The 17967-nt window shown below is 49.9% G+C and overlaps 5 protein-coding genes across 5 annotated transcripts; 3 read left to right on the forward strand and 2 right to left on the reverse strand.

Annotated features, from left to right (window-relative positions):
• Positions 1-158: 158 nt before the first annotated feature.
• Positions 159-1764, reverse strand: BDR25DRAFT_304267 (sideroflexin-5). Its single transcript, XM_033690174.1, has 5 exons — positions 1546-1764; positions 1287-1420; positions 1133-1227; positions 551-1082; positions 159-495 (listed from the first exon to the last, which is right to left on the reverse strand). The coding sequence occupies exons 1-5, from the start codon at positions 1647-1649 to the stop codon at positions 347-349; spliced, it is 1014 nt and encodes a 337-aa protein (XP_033546710.1). The 5' UTR covers positions 1650-1764; the 3' UTR covers positions 159-346.
• A 1758-nt stretch (positions 1765-3522) lies between these two features.
• On the reverse strand, positions 3523-6635 carry BDR25DRAFT_343534 (uncharacterized protein). The gene is made up of 2 exons (XM_033693836.1): positions 5905-6635; positions 3523-5841 (listed from the first exon to the last, which is right to left on the reverse strand). The coding sequence occupies exons 1-2, from the start codon at positions 6424-6426 to the stop codon at positions 3772-3774; spliced, it is 2592 nt and encodes an 863-aa protein (XP_033546711.1). The 5' UTR covers positions 6427-6635; the 3' UTR covers positions 3523-3771.
• A 725-nt stretch (positions 6636-7360) lies between these two features.
• Positions 7361-9651, forward strand: BDR25DRAFT_304269 (PLP-dependent transferase). Its single transcript, XM_033690175.1, has 4 exons — positions 7361-8208; positions 8262-8659; positions 8863-9178; positions 9236-9651. Exons 1-4 carry the CDS (start codon positions 7699-7701, stop codon positions 9431-9433), a joined length of 1422 nt encoding a protein of 473 aa, XP_033546712.1. The 5' UTR covers positions 7361-7698; the 3' UTR covers positions 9434-9651.
• Positions 9652-10394: 743 nt separating this feature from the next.
• On the forward strand, positions 10395-13956 carry BDR25DRAFT_263294 (pectin lyase-like protein). The gene is made up of 2 exons (XM_033686810.1): positions 10395-10809; positions 11143-13956. Exons 1-2 carry the CDS (start codon positions 10558-10560, stop codon positions 13540-13542), a joined length of 2652 nt encoding a protein of 883 aa, XP_033546713.1. The 5' UTR covers positions 10395-10557; the 3' UTR covers positions 13543-13956.
• Positions 13957-14193: 237 nt separating this feature from the next.
• Positions 14194-16758, forward strand: BDR25DRAFT_288331 (tRNA pseudouridine synthase D). The gene is made up of 2 exons (XM_033688382.1): positions 14194-14766; positions 14816-16758. The coding sequence occupies exons 1-2, from the start codon at positions 14242-14244 to the stop codon at positions 16673-16675; spliced, it is 2385 nt and encodes a 794-aa protein (XP_033546714.1). The 5' UTR covers positions 14194-14241; the 3' UTR covers positions 16676-16758.
• The last annotated feature ends 1209 nt before the right edge of the window (positions 16759-17967 follow it).

Genomic DNA, 17967 nt, shown 5'->3' on the forward strand with positions numbered 1-17967 from the left:
CCCAGCCTCCCGCTTTAGGCCACGAAAGAATTATCGCTACAATGATGAGTCAAGTAGTCACCCGCCTGAAGCTTGCAGAACTAATTCTAGGAGAATTGAAGCTGTTCTCTGGTTTCGTCTCGACTTTGTACTCTGAGAGTTAACCTCGGCGGTTGACCAATCAGAAGCATTTATTCTCCTTAGTCATGACGACCTGGGGTGTTTCCATAAGGTCGAAGAGTTCCCTCCCTCTATACGTGTCCTTCCGATGGCTTAACGGGAAGCTTGCCGCCAAGTTCTAATATACGCCAGGCCCCCCCCGATCACCAGTTCTATTCTATATATGAACGGAAGTCCCACATTTCCATCATATGCCACGGTTAAATTCTACCATCCCGTCCTTCCCACCATAATCATGGAATTCAGCCTCAAGTGACTTGGCACTGATAGTTTGACGTTGAGGGAATGCTGCGAGTGCGAGGGGTAGAGCAAAGATTGAAGTTGTGAGGATGAGACCTAAGTGCAATATTCATTAGCTTCGATACTCCTCCCCAGCTGGCTGCATACATACCCAGATTCACGGGCGTGGTCATCCTAGACCTCCTCTTCAGCCACTCAGAACGCTGCAGCCTGACTAGAATGAGGGGTGGCAGGACCATGATCGGTGTCGCATTGATGACTCGACTGAATGCGGTCTCGCTCACTGCCAGTGTCGCGGCTTTCTTGCTCTTTCCCAATGGCTTCACTTTATCCTCCCCGGCCTCGACTCTTCGCTTCTCCTCATCTGTCAGCACCGGATAGACGTCAATCCCCCGACGAATCTCCTCCCCACGCATGAGGAACACGTTCAGAGCACCCGCGCTAACCACAGCAGCGAACGGTACCAGGCGGCCGAGTACCACCCGCGCGTTTGGAGACAGGCGCTTCAATCTAGGCACAAGGGCGTTCAGGCTGACAGCGACGCCGCATGACGCACTGACTGCTAGACAGTATGATTGTATGATGGCTTGGGTGGAAAGCGGGCTTGATTTGTTCGCGTTGGAAAAGTTGATCGCGACGTTGAGAGACTGGTTCGTGACTTGCCATGCCAACGTTCCTGCAGTCTGAAATATCTTAGCGAAGCTCCCATGCTCAGCTGTTGTGTAGTGTGTACCCCGAGTCCAGGCGTTAGCATCCCCGCCGTGACAACAAGATTAGATAAGACGAAGCACGACATTCGAAAAGGCAGAAAGACAGGCTGTCCAGTATCTTGCATCTGGTCAGCGGACTTCCCTGGCACACTTTTCAATTGCTCGTGTGACCAATACCTGGATGTATCGTCGAGTCGATTATCTTCTTCGCTTTCCATAGCCCTGGCGTCATCTCTTGTATCTCCCCCTGCTTGTACGCGATGACGAGTTGCTTTGCATGATCAAGTCCGGCCGAGGAGGTGAGGAGTGTTCTATGGCGCGAGCCGTCAGCATTGTCGCATCAACGATCCTGTATTTACATCGACGAGAATTAATGATCGTGATACTCACCACACTTAGGAGAAGCAAGAGAATGTTCTTTATGATGCTGACTCACCTGGGATCTGAGATATCTGCGGAATGTCTTACCCGTCCCCAATAAGTGCTCAGATCGTACTGGGAAACGGGTAGGTCGCGGTTGCCAGGCAATGAGGAAGTCATTGTGGGGTTCGCGAGCACCTATCGGCAGAGGGTAGTCAATTGATGTAATGGGATAGTTTTACGCTCTGCTCAACGTGGGCAGCTCGCGTGTAAAAGGAGGAAGCTCGAATCTCGAAGCTCGAAATTTTGTAAGGAGGATGACAATATCGGAACCACGCCGTCATTGGCGGTGTGACAGCCGGCACGGGCGTCGAACGCCGTGTCAAAAAAAGCGGGTAAGCGAACTATTCAACCTTGCCGTCACCCAAATAACATCTAACATGCCACAACATCTCTGTAAGCCAGCTTAGAAGAACGGAAGGTAGACATCAGCACATTCCCGCTAGAGACGGAGTTGGGTTGATGAATGCACATCAGCATTTCCTCCAAAAGCAGAGAAGAGAAGGCTAGGTGTTGTTCGACGCTTTTATTGTTAGGCTACTCATTTCCTTAGTTGAAACATCATCCATTCACCTGTTTCTACATCTTCATACAAGTCCCATCCATCAAGTTCATGCTAGGAAACTTCCTTCCATGCTTCCATACTTTCATGCTACCATGCTTCCATGCTGCCATGCACTCATGAATTGCCCAATCCACCGTAGATTCTACTTAAATTCCTCGTACCCAAACTTATTCAGTCCATATACAAAATCTGAGGCATCAATGACTCCCTTGCTTCTAGACCTCGTTCCATTCATGCATCCAAAGCCCATGCTAGTATGCAACATGGACCAGTCCATACTTCCAGGCTTTGATGTGTCGTTCTATCCGTGACCTAATCACTACCTACTGCCAGATACAGTCCAATAAACCCATTTCATCAATCAAATAAATATTTGTTGAGTAGCTCTATCCTTAACCTGAGCACATACATGCTGCCATATAGAGTGCAACCAGTAGTTAATATTTGTCAGTTTGAGTGAAGGATAATATGATTCTGCTGCTGCTCAGAGATGAAGTGATGTCGAGTGGAGTAGAATACCACAAATGTAGGAGCTGAGAGCGCGGTTGGATGAAGAAGCAACGCGAAGATTGAGAAGAGGGAGTAGCAAAGTAGAAAGCTACGAAATGTTTGATTGAGGGGACCCATTCATTGAACGTACAAACTCTTGATGGGTTGGATGAGACTTCATATCATATAAAACCAAAGTAGTTTGAGAAGTTGAGAAGATGAGGTGTCAACGGAAACAACTAAAGGTGGACGAAGCCTGAAAAGGCTCCATGTGATATGAGGGTAAGTTGAGAAGTTGAGAAGGCGAGGTGTCGACCCAAGAGTTGAAGGTGTTCTGCGAAGAAGTGATACCTCTTGGTAGATGGAGGTGAAAGACCTCAAGTGATGAGATGAAATGAAAGAATATGTGAAAGGGAATGATGTGTAAGTGCAACATGATGTGCAGTGGTAAGGTGCTCGAATGAGATTCCAAGGTTGAAACTCAAGGTTGTTGTTGCAATTGAGGTACGTAAAGGAATGGAAGAAGGTCTGCTCGAGCCTGGAGCATTCCTAAGTATCTGGCCGGCAAATGAAGGGAAAGTAGATTCCAGATCTAAGTCCAAGGGAGGAAAAGTGGCGCCATCTCAGCGACGCGCTAGTGTCAGATTGAGTAAGGCGCACAATTTCTGGCAAGATATCACCTTCCATGACCTTGAATTGACCAGAAAAACGGAAAATTGCACGGTCATATAGCGATAGCTTCCAGCTTTCCTGAAGTGGTGTAGCGGTAGCCGAATCTGAACAACTCTTCTGTGAGGTTGAGCACAGGCCCTCCTTCGAGCACCATCGTAATTCTCCAGAGCTATATCGGTACAGTCATTACAGAGCAGCTAACCCTACGCAATACGGTGAGATACGGATATGAAAATTGATATGAAATATTTACAACTTCATCTCTATATCAAACATATGCACTTCTTAGTCTTCCTGACAACACTCTACTATGCATTTTTTGCCACGAAGCAATATATACAGCCACATTCATCCATGGAGAGCTACCCCAATGTCATAGCACCCAATGCATTAAATCCAGTTGCTAACCAATGCAGTGCGCCGTTCCAAATTTAAACGTGATTATCAAGACATGCAAGTGCTCGCTTTTATTATCCCCGATATCCTACATCAAAGCGTCTGTACACAACCATAAACTCATTTCTTCTTTTTCCCATTCTTTTGTTCGGGCAGGTTACTTGAGGAGAGAATCGCGTCGAATGTTTTGTTCGGGTCGTTGCTTGACTTCGGTCGCATGGCCGGAGAACTAGCAGGAGCGACACCAGCAGGCAGAGGGAGAGCTTCGAGGCCGAGATTCATCACGCTTTCTCTCCTTCGGTCAGGGCTCTGTGATCGCGACCGCACGGCTGAGTTAGGTGTAAGGAGGGATGGTGGAGGAGGAAGCGGCGCTGCGTCCATTGATTCGTGAACTGCTGCGTTGAGCACCGCGTCATTTTGAGACCATACATCGGCCATCTTCCAACAGTGCGATCTACGGTAAATACCTTCCACACCATGTTCAACAATGTGGGCTGGAAGGTTAACGACTTGAGAGCCTCCCGCGACCCCAAACCAGGTTCGGGTCTGGTTCGTATCGTCACGTCCCCATGGAACGCCAGATTTGGGTGGCTCACAGAGGAAGTACTCCACCCCATCTGCAAACCTTACACCGGGTGCATCCACGGCAAGCATCGGAAGAGACTGTAGAACGGCATACAAGAACAGCCACTGTCCGGTACGCAACTCCCAGAGCTCTTCCATGGTCTTTCCAGAAGCTTGTTTTAGCTCAAATTTGCGGAAAGCATCTAGGAAAGACGTCTGTCGCTCGGAGTCTAGATTGTGCGACTGTCGGACCATCGCGACCATCTCATCTCCTTTCAGCTTTTTGTTCCGCGCCTTCGTATCTTTCTTTGCGTCCCCGGATGGATAGTCTTTCCTGAATCCTTTAAGCGAAGGATACATTGGCAAGTCGAACGGAATCGGCGGTTGCACTGGCGGTGTGCTTCGATCATATTCGCTCATGACTCTTCGTAGAGCACGATAAGCAACGGCTTCAAAATCGGTTGCCTCGTCCTCAGTGGTGAACCCATCAGCCGTTCGAGTTGTAAGGTTGGTCCGATCTACAAGCAAGTCGTACAGGTTGGACATGTCATCATAAATGTCTCGTAGGACTAAACGATTCAGGCCGCTCGTTGTTAAATCGTTCTTCTTCGACCTTGCTTTCGGGATCCAAGAGCCGTATTTGGACTTGTAGTAGTCATGGACAAAGGATCGCGTCCCCATGAAAGCAGTCCTCCAGCTCTTAAACTTTACGACCTTCCTCTCGTCCGACGTATCGCTATTCATGAGGCCAGAGAACAAGGCAGGGAAATCAAAGTTACCCAGCTTCACATTAATGTTTTTCACCCGATTGTCAAGGTCCATGGAAGCTCGGCCCATTCTGTTCAGTGTCTTATGGCTAATTGACTGCATCTTGGGATGTTCAAGGGCTTTAATATCTTCCCACTTGCCGACGCCGTGCACGAACCCTTCTGTATATAGGCCCATGGATCGCATGTGCTCACCAAGAACGATAGCTTCAACCGTCTTTTCGCGGCTGGACCGGACATCTGCGAGGTTCAACTCCTCAACGTAGCTGTCAAAGCTGGATGCAGCAACTTCACCGTACGTGGATCCATCGACATTGGAAAAATGGTAGCTTTGCAAGATGTCGGCAATTCTCATGAAAATCTCAAATATACCGGGGTGTCTCTCAGTTGCAACAAGAGACTGGCCAATTAGAAATGCGAAGAAATTACGATAAGCAACCAAGGTGTCGATATCTTTGGCCGTCAACCGTGGCTCCTTGCCAGTGGCTGCTACGGGAGAATTATCGGTGCTGAGGGCGATGGGTAAGACAATGTGTATCTCTGAATGGTCATCTTCCGTAGCGTCACTCAACGTTCTCGAGCCCTTCGAGCCATCGGAACTCCCTTCGGGGAAGGCTGGATCTGGTGAAGCCGTTCTTGAGGGAGGGTGATTTCCGGCAGAGGAATTTCGAAGCGTTCGGTCAATCAGTTGATTCTGAGTAGGAATGGAATCACTGTACAATCGACCGTGGGCGAGTCGGGTCAAGTATTGGGAAGCCGCATAGACGGAAGAATCTACACGGAAAGAGGGACCCTTGCCGTGGCTCCTGGGAAAAAGATAAATGAAAGTATCGCCCTGTTCATCCCAAAGCTCAGGCACCTGTAGTAACAACTGTTAGCACATCCCTGAGTCCGTAGTCACTAGATTTGTGGAAGAATATACCTTCTCTCCATTCAACAGCATAGCCAAGTTGTATGGAACCTTTCCGCGGTGCCCAACCACCCAGGCTAGAGGACCCTGACCGGACACATTAACCTGCTCGTCGCTACTCTGTCCGCCCCCAAAGAGCCTGCTTCGCCGTTTCAACTTCTTCAACCCGTCCGCAGGAGTCAACCGGCTGCTGCCATTGTCAGGGGTGCCAGGCCGACTGTTTAGATCTGAGTGAGCGGGGGAAGCGCTTCGTGAATCTGGGGAAGAGAGGGGAGGCGGGGGTTGAAGAGCGGCAGGCGCGGGTTTGACAGGTGTGATAGTAGGTTGCTTGAGGAAGGCGTAGTCGGGCACAGGTGGAGGAGGGTAAGTAGGGGCGAGGTGTTGGGCAGAAGAGACACGGCTTTTGACAGCCTTGCTGAGTCGTCCGCTTGAGTCCGAGGATGCTGCGGAGCCCATGTCTTGGTGGTCAGGAGCGGACGACGAGGAAAACAACGACGATAGCCTATGGCTCGAACGCTTCTTCCTGGGGTCCATGATGGCGATGGAGGATGAATATAGTAAATAGGACTGCGTGGCAGAGGAAGAAGAAATTATCTATTTGGTGAGCGACGTCAATAACAAACAATGCGCCATGCACAAAACAGGCGTCGTTGGAGGAACATGTATGAGAGAGGGTCAAGAGTGGGAAAGCTAGAGCCTAGTGGATTTGCTTTATTATGTACAGAGTGCGGGAGCAAGGGCGGAGGCAATGGATTGGCTTTGAATGAGGCCTTCCATGCACTTCGCTGCGGCGTCGTCATTTTCGCCGACCCCTGCTACGAGCCGCTTGCCGGGCTAGACCGCCCCAGAGTGCACGCAAATCATTCACCCTCGTAGCGCCACGAGTACCGCTGAGTCTGTTTCTTTTCACGGCTGCCATGCCCGCTCATTGGGTTTGACGACGATGTTGAGATATTTGTGGCACAGTTCGCAGTACCAGGCTGTCAGCCTCCAGCCGGGAGGTTAAGATCTCCCGACTGGGTGTCATGGAGCCAGAGAACAGCGCATCCTCTGGGCCTGCGCCTTGCAGCTGGAAACAGGCCCCAGTTTCCATCCATGATCTCACACAAGCCTTTTTCATGGCCAGTTGCCGTGCCTCTTAAAGTCAGGCACCTTGCCGTCACGGCCCGCCATGTGTGTGTTAGAATGTCAATCTCTCTGTTGGAACCCTTGCGAACGCAATCCAAAGTTCACAGAGCTGTGCGCTGCGACTCGCACGGCAGCAATGGGTCAGCATCATCGAAGATATTTCCACCGGTGGAACAGAAAACTAGCCGAGCAGCTGTGCGGCCGCGTCTTCTTTAAGCAAGTCCACGCTGGTGAAGGCATTGATTCTATTCGACTGAGATGGCCTCAGCAGTGACGTCGCGGTCCCTTATCGATAACACTCGTCACCCATGCCGGAAGACTCAACACCAGCATTCATTCGCCGCTTGATTACCTCCTTGTACTAATATGCTCTCCAAGGAGCAAATGGGTTCTGCTAACACACAGTCATCAGACAAGCGCCTCCCCTCCTCCAACGTTATTTAGGCCGCATGTTTCTGGCCCCTACGACATTTGCATTGGACCTGACCAGCAGTAATCCATTGTTAGGTACAAGGACTGGGCGCCACATACGAATCACCCACTTTAGACTATCCCGTATCCTACCCGACCCTTGAGGCTGAGGGTAAAATCTCCTAATACACTAGCTCTTGAATCAGCATTTGTCCCTCCGTCAATATTTATTCAATTTTCTTACTCGCTACAAGGTAGAAGAGAATTATGGTGGCATTCTCGGATATTGGCGGCTCTCGGAAGAGCTCCAAGAAACTTATCAACCTCCTGCGCGGCTGGCCCAATACTTCGCTACTGCCCACTCACCTGATTGAGAAGGCATCTCACAATGCTTTGTCGAACAAGGAAATTGCGTTCCCGGGGATGCTGTACGGTCCTGATCCGGGAGATCCGCGCTTACGCAAAAACGTCGCGTCCTGGCTAACCAACTTCTATCAGCCCCTGGCGCCAATACCTCCAGAGCGAATTACTATTACGGGGGGTGCCTCTCAGAATCTAGCATGCCTTCTCCAAGTCTTCACGGATCCAATTTATACGCGTAATGTATGGATAGTCTCGCCGGCTTATATGCTAGCTTTCCGCATTTTCGACGACAGCGGATTCCATCAGAAGCTCCGTGCAGTGCCCGAAGACGAAGAAGGTATTAATATTGAATTTCTAAAGAAAGAAATTAGGAAGAGCGAGGACAAGGCGAGTGCCGATGGGAACAATGCGCCGGTAACCTCCATTCAGCAAGGCTCATTTTACTTTCATCGCTAACCATTTGTTAGCATGTTAAACCACAACGTGCTTGGGGGAAAATATACCGACATGTCATCTATGCGGTCCCAACTTTCTCCAACCCGTCGTTCAAGACGATGACTTTAAGGCGGAGGCAGGAGCTGGTAAAAGTTGCGAGGGAATACGATGCTCTCATCATCACAGATGATGTGTACGACTTCCTACAGTGGACGTCAAGTCTCAGTGCACAGACACAGTCTCTGGACAAGGCTGTATTGCCTCGGATAGTCGATGTCGACAGGTATCTCAACGGCGGCGCCGAAAGAGAAGGCGCTGATGGCTTTGGCAATGCTGCCTCCAACGGATCATTCTCGAAGATATGTGGTCCGGGACTGAGGACTGGATGGGTCGAAGGTACTGAAAAACTAGCGTATGGGGTGTCACAAACGTATGGAAGACTTTTCAAATTTTCATGCCACAAAACATGGCTGCCCTCTTAACGACTGTGTCGTCAGCCTCTTTCAACGTGGAGCAACTGAGATACTTGCTGACCATACGAGTGATTTGGATCTGCGGCCTGGTGCAACGGTTGTGGCTGGCGATCTAAAGCCCCAAAGCCCCATCCCAAAACAACAGCTAACGTCGTTACAGAGGAACAAGCCGGTCTGGCGGTTCTCCCTCCCAGCTGACTGCCACCTTCGTGGCCGAGACATTGGAATCCGGTGAACTCCAGCGCTACGTGTACGAAACACTCCAGCCAGCGTATGGGGCACGCTATCGCAAAATGATTACCGCCATCAACAAAGAGCTGATTCCGTTGGGTTGTACAGTCCCCCAAACAGATCGAGATGTGGTCGGTGGATATTTCATTTGGCTAACACTTCCGCATCCGCTCAAAGGCGCTGTAGTAGCGCAACGTGCGAAAGACGAGGAGAATCTCATCGTTGCTCAAGGAGAAATTTTCGAGGTAAGAGGCGTCCCAAGCTCTAATTTCTAGCTTCTAGAAGATGCCAACGCATTCTAGGTTCCCGGAGATACCGATCATGCTCATTTCGAATATGACTTGAGAATGTGCTTCGCATGGGAAGACATCGAGCTTCTCGGTGAGGGCATCGAACGACTTGCATGTGTCATTCGTTCTCTTCAAAATGACCAAAAGGAAAATAATTCAACGATGCAGCTTGCTACAGAAAATCGTGGGGGCGCAAAAAACTTCTGGTGAAGGAGGAGCAAGGTTATTTGTCCTACGTGTACTGCTGTTATTTCCGATGCATGTGAGGTTATTAACAGCACATCACATTGCGAAGAAGAATTATGGAACGATAGAATGAAGAGCCTATGATTCGCGCCGGAGAGCTCAAAGGATGCATGCGTAGATTTCATTGGGTGATAAAAGTGAACAAAGGTAGTGAAGCATTAATAATGCACGCCCAACGATCTCCTCAAATCAAACGCCCTTGCCAGTATGTCACTCCTGAAATAAAAGTGCACTCTAATTGTAAGATAACCCCGGCATTTCTGGGGTACGTGTTTCTCAACGGATCTGGTCGTGATGCGCCGATTGGCACATGATCCTGTACCGTGGCTGGAGATGGGTCGTGAAGCTCTTGGTACTGAAAAAGCGTGCGCTTTGTTCTAAACAGCTTCCTTTGTCCGTTAGGCCGTTGAAAAAATGGTTCTCATTTTGCTCAGCTGCCCCGCATTCATCGTGAAATGAAGGATGTGGTGGCCGCATCGCTCTGACTCCAAAGTCATCTGTCCGAGGCAACTGATGAGCAGCCCAGTTCGGCTGGTCTCACCGTCGGTGAGTGTCTCTCCGTTTAACTAACGAACACAAGTCGCGAACTCCGCGATCAGCCCTGCTTTTGTTGGCCAATATCCAAGAAAAACACCAGCACGATATCTTGGGCGGCCTGTTGCGTCGAGTTGGCCCTATCCCCGCCCTACCTCTGGTGGCCAGCGTCTGGCGAAGAAGCGCTGGCAGATAAAATATGTCCGAGTGCGACCAGTTAGCTGCCAGATGAGGCCAGGCAAAGAGTAGCCTGAGACATGCAGTCTGTTTCAAAGCTTCCAGACCCTGCCTCGGCTGTGGCTTGAAACGACGCTTGATCGGCAAATCCTCCAGGAACGAACAACACCTCCTCACAGGATCCCGGACAGGTATATCACAATCACTGGCCACGGCCCACCTGATGTTTCACCCGCGGCACCAGAGATTGAAAGACACGCACCACACTCCCTGTTCCCAGCGGTCGCGCTAGTCTAGGTACCACCATCAGGGCTCGCTAGCCACAAGGTTGCATTCTCTGCAATTGCTTCTAGACACCCGCAGAGCGACGGGGAGGTATGGCCACAGTCCCATATGATGAGGCAAAAGAGAATGATGGCTTGATGAATGGATCGGCGACGGCGACGGCGAATGGAGATGGCGAGGCAGCGAGGCGCTGGCAGAACTTGAAAAATGCGAATATAAAATATATATCTGTTGCCAGGGATGAAGAGCATTGGAGAACAGAGCAAACAGCACATCGCGGCGATCTGCAACTTGAAACAGGGACGTTTGGAAACAAACGCTGGCGAGACCCCCGCCCAAGTATTGTGAGTAGCCCTCTTCGTATTCAATTGTATATTAGCAATGCTTGCCCCCCTTCCATTTCTCTCTTGCCTATGCAGCCTTTGTGTTGTTGCTTGACAATTGTATTGTGTTGACCATATTCTCTATTCTTCCACTGTCACTCTTTTGTTCACAATACGCTCATTGCCTTCTATAAGAAGCCCCTTTTCTTGAGACTGAGTCTCTTCCCCCATAAATTTCTGTCCGCAATTCCTGAGAGTCCACCCCTACTTTTCGCTATATTCCTCTGCACCAAACAAACAAGAATATAGCGGTAGCACGTCTTTGCAAGGCACTGACGACTTTATCTACAACAGTCCCTTCACTCTGTTTTTTGGACTCTCAAAAACTTCCACTTCGATCTACCTACCGCTATCATGGTAACTATCAGCGCTGGAGCGCTCCTCCTCACACTGCACGTCCTTCTTTCTGCTACATCCTCTTCCGCAGCACCGGTTGCACAAGCTCCCGCAGGCGGAAGCTTCTGGATGGGCTCTATCGAGCGAAAGGGTGTACCGGCTTTCGGCAACAACGCCAACTACCAGCTATTCCGCGACGTTACAAAGTATGGTGCAAAGGGTGACGGCTCTACCGATGACACAACGGCTATCAACAAGGCTATTTCTGATGGCAACCGCTGTGGTCAGGGCTGTGACTCAAGCACCACAACTCCCGCCATTGTCTACTTCCCTCCTGGTACCTACGTTGTCAGCGAACCCCTGTTACAATACTACTATACCTCAATGGTTGGCGATGCCGTACAGGTGCCGACTCTCAAAGCCTCTGCTAGTTTCAAGGGTATGGGACTTATCGACGCAGATCCCTACATCGTTGGAGGTAATGGAGCCAACTGGTTCACTAATCAGAACAATTTTTACCGTCAAGTCCGCAACTTTATCATCGATGTTAGTGCTGTTCCTGTCGAAACTGGTGTCTCTGGTATCCATTGGCAAGTTGGTCAAGCTACGAGCCTTCAAAATATTGTTTTCAACATGGCCAAGGGCGCTGCTGGTGCGAACCAGAAGGGTATCTTCATGGACAATGGCTCTGGTGGATTCATGGCTGATCTTACGTTTAACGGCGGTGGCATTGGAGCTTTCTTGGGCAACCAGCAATTCACCACCCGCAACATGACCTTCAATGACTGTGGTACCGCCATCTACATGAACTGGAACTGGGTCTGGACCTTCAAATCTGTGACAATCAACAATTGCAAAGTTGGACTTGACATGGCTGAGCAACCCCAAAACCAGACAGTTGGCTCCGTCCTCATGATGGATAGCCACATTACCAACACTCCTATTGGTGTCAACACTTCATTCTCAGAGAACAGCATCCCCACCACTGGAGGCACGCTTATTTTGCAGAATGTCGACTTCTCCGGCTCGAACGTTGCTGTCCAGGACTTCACGGGCAAACAAATTCTTGCTGGCAAGAAGAAGGTCGCTTCCTGGGCTCAAGGCAATGCTCTGGCTGCTGGTGGTACTCAAGGTCGCGTCCAAGGCGACACTTCCGGCGCACCAGAGATTCCACCGAGCTTGAACGGAGTGAATGGTGTTTTCGAGCGAGCCAAGCCTCAGTATGAGAACATCGCCCCCAGTTCGTTTGTCAGCCTCAAGACCGCTGGTGCTAAAGGCGATGGCAAGACTGATGATACAGCCGCAATCCAGAAAGCGATCGATAGCTTCCAGGAAGGCCAGGTCCTTTACGCTGACCACGGCGCCTACCTCATCCAGAAGACAATTACTATCCCCGCTGAGAAGAACATCAAGATGGTCGGCGAGATCTGGCCCCTGTTCATGGCCACTGGTGAATTTTTCAGCAACATGGACGACCCCAAGCCCGCCTTCCAAGTCGGCAAGCAGAGCGGTGACAAGGGAACCTTCGAAATGAGTGACTGCATAATCACGACAAAGGGACCCGCTCCCGGCGCTATCCTCATGGAGTGGAACATTGCCGCCGACAAGGCCGGTACTGCTGGTCTCTGGGACACCCACTTCCGTGTTGGTGGTTTTGCTGGCACCGATCTTCAATCATCAAACTGCAAGAAGAATCCGACTGCCCAGCATGAAGCTGATCCCAAGTGTATTGGTTCTTTCATGCAGCTACACGTTACGAAGTCTTCCAATGGCTACTTCGAAAATGTCTGGCTCTGGACTGCTGATCACGAACTTGATCAATCTGACCATAGCCAAATCGACATCTACAATGGCCGCGGCATGCTTGTTGAATCCCAGGGCCCTGTCTGGCTGTGGGGTACCGCTTCTGAGCATTCCCAACTTTCCCAGTACCAGTTCCAAGGTGCTAAGGATGTCTTCTATGGGGCAATTCAGACCGAAACACCTTACTACCAACCCAATCCAGCAGCTACGGCTCCATTCAAGACGAACTCCAAGTACTTCGACCCCGACTTCAGCAAGTGCACTACCGATGGCTGCAAGTCTGCCTGGGCTGTTCGTGTCCTTGACAGCAGCAGCATCTGGGGCTACGGATCCGGCACCTACTCCTTCTTCAGCAACTACGACCAAGTCTGCGTCACCAACCAGAACTGCCAGGAGAACATCATCCAAGTCGACAACTCCACCAACGTCAACATGTTCGGTATCTCCACTAAAGCCTCCGTCAATATGATCACGCAGAACGGCCAAGGAGTCGCTAAGGACAAAGACAACCGCTCCAACTTCTGCGCTACCCTAGCCATCTTCGCCCAAGCATAAGCTGCCTTCTTTCTTACCCCTTTTCCACTTCAGTTCCTCCGCGTACTGAATGGAGCCTCCTTGACAGAATCCCACAATCTTAGCATACCCTCATAGACTTTTCACTTCTTTCCCAACAACTCCCCTTTCACTTTCACTTCGCACGAGAATTGAATCAGGAACATGGGCCCCTATTATAGCATATATATTTTGTTTCCCCTTTGTTTGTTCTTTCCTTTGCATTACATTATCAAACAAACCATGTCTTTCGACCCCCCTTCGTGTCCACGTCAGGGCTACAGAAATCGATCGCATACGGGGAACTCATCGAGAGACATCACATCACAAGCAACAATTGCATTAGGCAGAGCATATCATATACCCTGATACTGGCGTCTTTCGGGGATAACGATGGGACAGGCGGGTTGATTTTAGCGTGTTGGTATTAAAAAATAAATTTTTTGATTCCAATATTAGATTTTGAATTTTATGTTGTCTAGCTCCCGTTTATTTGCGCGTGATGTTCAAAAGAGGGAGGATATGTTCCACTTGATTCCAGAATGGTTTTAAGCATCGTCAACAAGCCTCAGGATGTGCTCAATTAAGGCCGCCAAAGGTCCGTGCTTAGCTCGCTGAAACTGCCCCCCAAACCTCCCCTTACCCTCTTCACCACATCATCCGCACTCAATATCCCTTCAATTCTGCTACCAACCTCCCTAAATGGCCTCCCCCTTAAACCCCCCAGATCCAGATCCCGATCCCGAATCCCGCCCACACAAACGTCCACGTCTCGACAATTCGAATTTTCCTCCCGCTACCCTCGCAATGCCCATCTCTAACCTCACCAGCGAGGCCGAAATCGATAGAGAAGTCAAGGTAGGCATTACGGAATATATCTGTCCGGATAATTTGGGGTTCAAGGGCGTGTTTAAGCAGCGGTATACGGATTTCTTAGTAAATGAGATTTTGCCGAGTGGAAGGGTTTTGGAATTGAGGAGTGTGGGATTGGGGATAGAGGTGAAAGGGAAGGAGGGGATTAAGAAGGGATGTGCTGAGAATGAGGGTGCGGGAGTGAAGGAGCGACTAAGTATTGTAGAAAAGGCGGAGGTTGAGCAGATTGGTGACGAGGGGTATGACAAAGAAAACAATGGTGTGGAGGAGATGGGCGAAGAGAAAAATGGTGAAGATAAGAATTGCGGGGAGAAACAGAGCCGGGACAAAAATGGGGTTGAGAAGTTCTTCACAGTATGCTCTACTGTATGACTACATCTTTTCCAAGCTGATATCTATAAAGATCCCAGAAAACGACCTCAAGATGCTGCATACCATCTTGGGCGAGGTGACCACTGCTCAAATCGAATCCCTCGTTTACAAAATCAAGAAATACCCTGAACGTAAAGGCCGCGACTTCGATGCAGTCGTTTCTAGCGATCCTGTCATCAACAAGGATGAGCGCACAGTAATCCACGAGACCCTCCGTCGATTATTTCCCTACATGCTTGAGTCGAGTATGGATCAAGACCAGCGTATGAGGGTTCGGCCTCGGCCAGTCCAGGAACGTGGCAAGAAGAAGGGCGGCAAAAATCCAGAGAGGGATAGAGGTAGAGACCGTCACCGTGGTAAAGTAGGTTGGGAAGAGCTCGGGGGAGAATATCTGCACTTTACTTTATACAAAGAGAACAAAGACACCATGGAAGTCATTGGCTTTTTGGCCAGCAAAACGGGCGGTATGAATAATTATGGTTATGCTGGGACGAAGGATCGACGAGCTTGCTCCGTGCAACGAGTTAGCGTCAGACGCCAAACCGCCGAGAGGTTTGCTCAGCTTGGAAGGAATCTCTGGAATTCGGCGATTGGCGACTTTGAGCATCAGGACCAGAAGCTCGATCTGGGCGATCTTGCCGGCAACCAATTCATCATCACCCTGCGGGACTGTCATTTCGACAACGAGGATGGGCTGGATGATGCAGAGCGATTGCATCTCGCCAATAGAGTAATTTCGAAGTCCGTCCAAGACTTTTCAGAAAAGGGATTCATCAACTACTTCGGTCTCCAACGCTTCGGTTCCTTCGCCGCCACAACAGATAGTGTCGGCAAGAAGCTTCTTCGAGGCAACTTTGAAGGTGCAATCGACGACATCTTAGTCTACAGCGAGAGTGCCGTCACAGCGTACGATGCCAAAGAGACAACCCCGGCAATCCTCATCTCGCAAGACGATAAAGAACGCGCAAAAGCTATACATATCTGGAAAACGACCAAAGACGGCAACAATGCCCTCCGAATTCTGCCGAAGCGATTCAGCGCCGAGTCAAGCATAATTCAGCATCTGAGTTCAAGGAACAAGGGAAGTGGGCAACATGATAGGCGGACCGACTACCAGGGTGCACTGAGGACTATCCAGAGGCGGCTTCTAACTATGTACGTTCATGCGTACCAAAGCCTTGTCTGGAACGTCGTTGCGGGAAAGCGGTGGGCAACATTTGGCGACAAGGTCGTTGAAGGCGATCTTGTCCTCGTGCACGAACATAAGGATAAGGAAGTTAATCAGTCAAGAATGGAACTCGACACAGTCGACCAGGATGGTGAGGTTGTTATCAACCCATCGGGCGCCGACAGTGCCATCAGGGATGAAGATCGCTTTGAGCGCGCGAGACCATTGTCCAAAGAAGAGGCTGAGAGTGGGCAGTACAGTATCTTCGACATCGTGCTGCCCCAACCAGGCTTCGATGTCGAGTACCCCAAAAATGCTATCGGCGGCTTCTACAAGGAGTTTATGGCGAGCGAACAAGGTGGTGGTCTCGACCCGTACGACATGCGCCGGAAATGGAGGGATATTAGTCTGAGTGGTGGATACCGGAAGTTCCTAGCGAGACCGCTTAAGGAGCTGGAGTTTGAAGTTAGGGAGTATGTAAAAGAGGATGAGCAGTTTGTCGAGACGGATTTGCAGAGGGTTGTAAAGGAGCAGGGTATTCAGCTTGACTGGATGAAACAGACGAAGACTCACAGAGATGGCATGCAGGAGGGGGAGAAGAAGTTAGCGGTCATCTTGAAACTCCAGCTGGGCTCTAGCCAGTATGCTACGATGGCGCTGAGGGAGCTGATGAAGAAGGGAGTGAAGGCTTTTCAGCCTGAGTACATGGGTGGAAGAGGTTAAGGTCAATGGACCTGGTATATATCCACACCCTCCCTGCTAGGTAGGGAGCACTCATGAGCAATAGTTGACTTCTGCTCTTCTTCAAACTAACCAAGAATCAAGTTTCACTCTACGAGGAGTCGAAGGACTGTGCCCAGAAACTTGAGCGGTAAGTACTCAATGCTGGCTCCCTGGCTGTGCTGCGCTGTGGTGTTGTAACGTGATACTTACTAGCGCCTTGGTCGCGTCGCTCCTCCCGTGGAGAAACTCCGTCTGCGCACCTGGCAATCTTTCAATATTTTCTTGCAACAATCCACGATCAATCTTCACTTTTCGAGCATCCTCTAGGTCCCTTGCAAGCGGTTTTGTATTAGCACATGTAATGACCTTTTCCGAAGACATTTTTTTATCCTGGATTGTATCTTGCCGTCGGCCTGGTGCTACAGGATGGTCTCCATGGCACGCCCATTTTTTGCTTTTTCATGGGAAGGCGGGTTGAAGACCTCGGGACTCACTCTGAGCATACCGAAGCCACAAGCCATTCTAGCCATTCTCAAGGCAAATAACCGTGGACAACCCGGGTATGTCAGCCACGAGAGGCATTCCAATACTGTCAAGCAATAAAACGGCCAATGCGCTCTGTGGCGTAACGAAAGCTACGGTCTAGCCCCTCTCATTCTGCATTTGCGGTGTACGCTAGGACCACTTCCTGTTGGTCCAAAGAAGGTACAGATCTGAGTAGCTGGAAACAAGAATACCAAGCGACCAAAAACGGCTGGAAAGGAAGAGTGCTCCATAAAAACATCCGCGACATGAAGATCAGCTTTAAGAACGCGGCAATGTTATGGATGATTCGGAAGAAGGCATTAGTCCTCCAAGGGATCGGCCTTGCCAGAAGCTCCTGAAACACACAGAAGCGGACTAATCATGCCCTGTTCTTAGTTGATAGTCTATTCAAGACTCCTTGTCCAGGGATTGGGGATGGGAATGGTATTAAGACGGCCCACAATATTCCACAACTTGTCGTCCCTTCCACTGAGATACTAGATGACTAGGTAGTAAATAAGACAGGTGGGAATTATCCAAGAGACCACGTCTAATATGTACTTCACATTTCTTACGAGCGAAGTAAAATGCGGATCATCTGCACTTGACATCGCTAATCGACAAAATTCCCACAGCAAGACTGTTCCGCTACGTGGTTTTAATATAGCTCTTCCGGTTTGTGGGCTGAGAGAGCGAGCTTCATCGAGAAACCATTGGCTTTTCAATTTCCCAGAGCGATGAGTCCGCAAAAATCTAGGGCCAGTATA

The sequence above is a fragment of the Lindgomyces ingoldianus genome, assembly GCF_010093535.1.
Source record: "Lindgomyces ingoldianus strain ATCC 200398 unplaced genomic scaffold BDR25scaffold_19, whole genome shotgun sequence".
Taxonomy (NCBI): domain Eukaryota; kingdom Fungi; phylum Ascomycota; class Dothideomycetes; order Pleosporales; family Lindgomycetaceae; genus Lindgomyces; species Lindgomyces ingoldianus.

Coding starts and splice junctions, on each gene's coding strand:
- BDR25DRAFT_263294 (XM_033686810.1), top strand. CDS start 10,558: ATGGCCACAGTCCCATATGATGAGGCAAAAGAGAATGATGGCTTGATG. Junction 10,810..11,142: donor GAGACCCCCGCCCAAGTATT/GTGAGTAGCCCT, acceptor TATCTACAACAG/TCCCTTCACTCTGTTTTTTG.
- BDR25DRAFT_304267 (XM_033690174.1), bottom strand. CDS start 1,649: ATGACTTCCTCATTGCCTGGCAACCGCGACCTACCCGTTTCCCAGTAC. Junction 1,421..1,545: donor GCAGATATCTCAGATCCCAG/GTGAGTCAGCAT, acceptor CTCGCGCCATAG/AACACTCCTCACCTCCTCGG. Junction 1,083..1,132: donor TGCTAACGCCTGGACTCGGG/GTACACACTACA, acceptor AAGATATTTCAG/ACTGCAGGAACGTTGGCATG.
- BDR25DRAFT_288331 (XM_033688382.1), top strand. CDS start 14,242: ATGGCCTCCCCCTTAAACCCCCCAGATCCAGATCCCGATCCCGAATCC. Junction 14,767..14,815: donor GGGTTGAGAAGTTCTTCACA/GTATGCTCTACT, acceptor ATATCTATAAAG/ATCCCAGAAAACGACCTCAA.
- BDR25DRAFT_304269 (XM_033690175.1), top strand. CDS start 7,699: ATGGTGGCATTCTCGGATATTGGCGGCTCTCGGAAGAGCTCCAAGAAA. Junction 8,209..8,261: donor CCGATGGGAACAATGCGCCG/GTAACCTCCATT, acceptor ACCATTTGTTAG/CATGTTAAACCACAACGTGC. Junction 9,179..9,235: donor CTCAAGGAGAAATTTTCGAG/GTAAGAGGCGTC, acceptor AACGCATTCTAG/GTTCCCGGAGATACCGATCA.
- BDR25DRAFT_343534 (XM_033693836.1), bottom strand. CDS start 6,426: ATGGACCCCAGGAAGAAGCGTTCGAGCCATAGGCTATCGTCGTTGTTT. Junction 5,842..5,904: donor TGCTGTTGAATGGAGAGAAG/GTATATTCTTCC, acceptor TTGTTACTACAG/GTGCCTGAGCTTTGGGATGA.